The 6,000-nt window shown below is 25.8% G+C and overlaps 1 protein-coding gene across 1 annotated transcript; it reads right to left on the bottom strand.

Annotated features, from left to right (window-relative positions):
• Positions 1-304: 304 nt before the first annotated feature.
• On the bottom strand, positions 305-3,797 carry LOC103580202 (probable chitinase 2). Its single transcript, XM_008561873.3, has 5 exons — positions 3,437-3,797; positions 3,088-3,291; positions 2,262-2,427; positions 1,550-2,183; positions 305-641 (listed from the first exon to the last, which is right to left on the bottom strand). Exons 1-5 carry the CDS (start codon positions 3,495-3,497, stop codon positions 372-374), a joined length of 1,335 nt encoding a protein of 444 aa, XP_008560095.1. The 5' UTR covers positions 3,498-3,797; the 3' UTR covers positions 305-371.
• Positions 3,798-6,000: the final 2,203 nt, after the last annotated feature.

Here is a 6,000-nt window from a genome sequence, read left to right as displayed (position 1 = left end):
AGTTTGATAGTTCAAAAGATAATTAAATTTTAAATAAAATACTTTTAAATATCTGCTACAAAGGCCTTAAAATTTTAATTTACTCTTTAAATTAAAATTCCGGCTAAAATATCAAAGATACAAAAAAAATATATCAGTCAAACTTTGTAGGGAATTTAATTTTCCACAAAAAAGGTCATTATAATATTTTCCATAAGTGCAATAGTTTAAAAGATATTTCAAATTTAAGTTAAAGACTTTGCTTGTACGTGATTATAAAATTTTTGAGTGTTCAAATAAATTCCTTTTGCTAAAAACAAATATCTTTTTTTTTTTTTATTATTAAAATACATGATAAAATATAAAACAAATTAATCAATTATAAATTTATGTTATTTTAAAATTATAAAGATTATTAATTGTAATAATGAAAGACCAGAATAATAAATTATCGCTGATGATGAGTTTGCATTATCGGGTATTTCATTATCGTCTGTCTGAGTCTTGGTAAGTGCGATATTGATAGCACGCATCAGTGGATATTCTGATCCGATCAATGGGTCCAAGTCTGTATGCAATGACTTGCACTCACCACGGAAATCGTCGGTGTCAATACTCCATACCATCACGCCGGCTAAGCTCTTTTGCTTGACGTACTCAATCTATAAATTTATTTATAAATTTAAATTTATATTTTTTAACTAACTTAATTTAAAATTTTTTTAAATCGAAAAAAAAAATTTTCGGCTCATTTTTTGTATTTAAATTAAACATTCAAAATTACTTATGGGTGGGGGTATTTTTCATGAATTAAAAATCCGGAGAGAAAATCATGAGAAATTTTAAAAAATTTTTAGAGGTGAACATAGCCCACAATTTTTTTTTTTGGCTTAAAATTTGTGAGAAAAATTTTAATTTTAAATCTGAAATTTTTTTTTTTACTCTAGAAAATAAACGTTAAATTTATGTTACAAAAAAATTAAATTTTGTAATTTTATAAATTTTTATCCGTGACTCATTTTACCCCACATTGCATTTTTTTTCTTTGTGGCTAAATTTCGTCAATTTTTTTAATTAAAATGAAATTTCATCCGTCCTAAAAATAAAATTTCAAAATTTTTTATAGTAACTAATTTACCACATTTTGAATTTTTCTGACCCCAATATTTATTTGCGAACCAAAAAAAATTTAACTACAGAAAAAAAACCCGGAATTTTCTGTTGAAACTCTTCCTCGAGTTTAAAAAAAAAATTTACCTCCACTTTTTACCAAAACACCATTTTTTTTTATTTTCAAAAAATTTCCATGACCAATTTTTCCCAAATTTTAAATTTGTGTTTTCTGAATTACTATGATCCCCGTATTTATTTACATACCTAAAAAAAAACTACAGAAAAAAAACCCGAAATTTGTTCCTCGTTTGAAAAAAAATTTCCCCCCACTTTTACCAAAACCAATTTTCAAAAAATCAAAGCTTTTTTTTTTTGTAAAAAATTTCTACAAAATCTATCGACCCGAAAACTTTTTTCGATTGTAAATTTTTAATAAAAAAAAACTAATAATTAATACCTTTTTCATGATACTTTTAGGATTATCATAAACAACGACCTTATCATCATGAATAGCGAAAGCGCTATTAGTTTCATGATCCCAGCCAGTTCTCCAGCTCTTCGGATTGACAATTAACTCCTTACATATTTCATTGTACCCCATAAATCCGTCTTCGCGCGTAAAGTTGCCCTGAAACCCATTTTTCAAAGCGATGGCGCCCATCGGGCTCTGGGTGTCATTCAAAATACTCGTGGTAACAAACGTGCGCCCGTACATGGGTAGACCTAAAACTAATTTATCAGCAGGTGCACCTAATTGCAATAAATAATCGATAGTAGATTCGACACAAAGGCTGTCATTGTTTGAACATTTCAAAGGCGCGTTGGCGCCAACCTTTCCGTCCCAAGCTCCGTGATAATCGTAAGCCATTACGTGAATTAAATCTAAATATTTCGATATTTCTGGCACATTGTAAGCAATATCGATTGTCGATTTATCAGCACTTATTGCTGCTGTAAGTAATAAATTACGGGGTTTAAATTCTTTGCTCAATTCTTCAACGAGGCTCACAAAATTTTGACGATCGTACGGCGAACCTCCGCGTTTCCCGGGAAATTCCCAGTCTAGATCGAGACCATCGAAATTGTAGGTTCTAAAATGTATATTAAATTATTATTTGGTGGTTTTTGATTGGCTGGTGGATTAAATTGACGTTAATCATATTTTTTACGTGAGAAAATTGATGACGCTTGTCACAAATACATTGCGACGTTGGGGCGAAGCAGCGAGAGCTGAATAATTTGCACTGGCTTCATTCCATCCACCGATGGCCAATGATACCTTTAGTCCTTGATGAGTGCGACGTAAGTCTGTGATCTTTTTATAAGAACCTTTGCCTGTAATTTTATCAAAATTTATTTTTGATTAATGTCCAAAATTATTTGATTTTTGAACGTAACTTAAAATCAATGTAACTGTTTAAGTAATGATTTTATGATAATTTGTGTAAGGACCTTTTTTGTAGGAAATTTAATTTGCTACAAAAAAGGTCTCCATGAAAATTATCGTAGAAAAATTATTTCGAAAGTTACAGGCATTTGAAATTTCATTATTTGGAATTAAGATTTGACATCTATATAAAAAGACGTTTGTACATAAAATCCATGTAACTTTTTAAGAAACGATTTTATGATGATTTGTGTAAGGACCTTTTTTGTAGGAAATTTAATTTGCTACAAAAAAGGTCTCCGTAAAAATTATCGTAGGAAAATTATTTTAGAAGTTACAGGCATTTTAAATTTTATAATTAGAAATCAAAATTTGACATCTATATAAAAAAATATTTATACATAAAATCCATGTAACTTTTTAAGAAACGATTTTATGATGATTTGTGTAAGGACCTTTTTTGTAGGAAATTTAATTTGCTACAAAAAAAGTCTCTATAAATTTTATCATAAGTTCCATATTTAAGACGTCAGAGTAAAAAAACAAAAACCCCCAGTTGATTTCCAAAAAATATTCTTACAAATATATATAATATTAAAAATAATAACCATAATTTTCTTCCAAATCAGCCCAAGGATCCAAACTCCTGATAGTCCAAGTGGTAGCATTTAACCCAGCGAACGAATAAATAATGTGAGTGCAATGTTCAGGATGTAAATTATCTATTTGAAATTGACCTTTACCAGGACGATACTGCGCCCAAGACGCCAGGTAACAAGAAACAATTCTATCATGTCTTGGTCTTGAAGACTCTATTTTAAAAATTTATTAACTGATTTAATTTTAAACTTATAAATAATTAAAATCTACTAATAGAAATATATAAATAAATAAATAATTCATTTTTTTTATAGAAAGTTTAACATTTAAAGGTCAATTAAATATTTTTCTACATACCTCGAATAGCAAGTGAAGGAATAATAACAATAGCACAAATAATTGACGCCAATAACTTCATTTTAAATAAACGATTTACTCAATTGAGTATCGATTCCAATACAACGCTAAATAAATCAACTCAAAATAGTTTTATATTTTTTTTTTCTTCAATCTCAGTGTTAGCGGTAATACGAACTAAGATAAAAGATAGATATTATTTAATTAATAACAATAATAATAATTGTAATATATTTTTATCTCATTTTTAAATTTAATATTTGCACAATTTTTAATAATTTATCTAAACAATAAAAAAAAGTCTTGGGATATTTATATTTAACGGGATAACGGAGTTGACTCAACTTAACTCACGATAAGAATTGAATTGACTGTTACTGAGTAAAGAAGGGGGAGAAAGACCTGTTATAGACTTGATAAATAATAATAATAATAAAATGTAACTTTCAGTACTTTCTCTTTTTCTTTTTTTTTTTTTAAACTTCATTTTTAAAATTTAAAATTCCCGCCATTGTAATTTTGGACTGGGAATTTTTTAGATTAAAAAAGTATACAAGTGGAGCTTGCTGATGATTAATTAACTTATTTAGAGCAATTGTTTTTTATTAAAGTATTAATATATATATCCGGCGGAAATCGGTAAGAGTTCATCGGCCCTTTTCTTGCGCGCGACGCAATTAAGACTGTAACTTTTTAAATAATTATTTTATGACTTTTTTCTATCAATACTTTTTTTTAGAAAATTTAATGCTCTATAAAACTGTATCAGAGCAATTTTGTCGTATCTTTGATATTTTAGTCAAATTTTTAAATTTCTTAGGGAGAAAATCAGTAATTATTTATAGGGAACAAAATATTTATTTTGATTGCTTGTAAATTTTAAACTAGTGGGTTTAAGTAATTAGTGGTAAGGACCTTTTTTGTAGAAAATTTAATTTCCTATAAAATTGTCTATGATGAGTTTTTTCGTAACTCTGATAGTTCAGCTGCAATTTTATTTTGAACGCGGGAAAGTCAAATATTTAGTAATTATTCAAAATTATTAAATTGTTAATTTTCGTTAAATAATAATTAGTGTATTTTTCATTTAATTGTTCATATATGATATCATATGTATATATATATATATATATATATATATATATATATATATATATATATATATATCATTAAAAGCCTTAGGGAAAAAATCTAAAAAAAAAAAAAATTCCAGCAATAAAAAAAAATTATGAAATCACATACTCGGTGAGAAAATTTAATCTCCAAACCATTAGCTAATTACTAAGTTATAATTAACGATAAGCATCTAAATTTATCATTTTTTAAAACTCTTGTCGCGATTTCTTAATCACTATTTTAATAAAATAAAAAAATTTTCGATCTGACCTAAAATTTTTTTATTGAAATGTCACAAAATTTTTGACAAGTTTAAATTTTAAATAAATTTTTTATCCAAATTATCCTTTTTTTCTGTTTTAAATAAAACCGGAAACAGGATTATTATTTTTTTCTGAAGATCAGAAATTTTCTTTTTTTTCTGTAGAAATAAAATAAGAAATTAATTTCTGATGTGTAAAATAAACATAAAAAAATTACTTAAGAATTTTAATTAAAATAATTTCAATAATAGTACTTAATTATCATATATTTAATATAATATATATGAAGCGACGAGTCATTCCGGTCACCATTTAATTAACCGATGTGTCATTCGCAAATATTATGGACGTAGGTTCGAATCCCACTTTCGACATTAATTGTAATATTTAAATTACTCAAATAAATAAATAAATATTTAAAAAGACAATTAATAAACAGTGAAGAAATAAAAACAATAGGAATTTATATATATATATATATATATATATATATATATATGTATTTTTTTTTTTAATTTAAATGTCGCCTTGTAACTGAATTTTTATTGAGAGTTTAATCAAGAGTTTAATCACGTAATTATAAAATGAGATGAGCGCGATTGTTTTTTACGTTTGCGATATATAAAAAATTTCACTCCAAATCAGACGGTTTGAATAATTTTCATTTTTGACTCGAGTTAAAAAGTTCTCGAGAACAATGAATTAAAAATTGAGGCTGATTTATGATACTGATGTTAGCCGACGTCTATTAAATTTTGAATTTTTAAAAAATCGGTAAATTAAAAAAAAAATTTATTTTAAAAAATTGCACCTATAGTTTTTTTAATTTTCTATATGTGTATTTTTTTGTTTTTTTGGTTTTTTAAATCAAATCATTGAAAAGAAAATTTGAAAATTTTTAATTGTCTGCTAACTTCACGATCATTGATTTATGGTACTGAAGTTAGCTGACATTAAATTTTGAATATTTGAAAAATCGATGAATTAAAAAAATATATATATTTTTAAAATTTGCACTCATAGTTTTTTTAATTTTCTACATGTGTATTTTTTTTGTTTTTTTAGTTTTTAAAATCGAATCATTGAAAACAAAATTTGAAAATTTAAAAATCTCTGCTAATTTCAGGATCATGCTGATATTTCACATATTTTCTATCTATAGACATATATATAATTCATTTTCCA

The sequence above is a fragment of the Microplitis demolitor genome, chromosome 2, assembly GCF_026212275.2.
Source record: "Microplitis demolitor isolate Queensland-Clemson2020A chromosome 2, iyMicDemo2.1a, whole genome shotgun sequence".
NCBI classification, from domain to species: domain Eukaryota; kingdom Metazoa; phylum Arthropoda; class Insecta; order Hymenoptera; family Braconidae; genus Microplitis; species Microplitis demolitor.
This window is presented reverse-complemented; position numbering and strand designations above follow the sequence as displayed.

Coding starts and splice junctions, on each gene's coding strand:
- LOC103580202 (XM_008561873.3), bottom strand. CDS start 3,497: ATGAAGTTATTGGCGTCAATTATTTGTGCTATTGTTATTATTCCTTCA. Junction 3,292..3,436: donor TCCTTCACTTGCTATTCGAG/GTATGTAGAAAA, acceptor TTTTTAAAATAG/AGTCTTCAAGACCAAGACAT. Junction 642..1,549: donor CTAAAAGTATCATGAAAAAG/GTATTAATTATT, acceptor ATAAATTTATAG/ATTGAGTACGTCAAGCAAAA.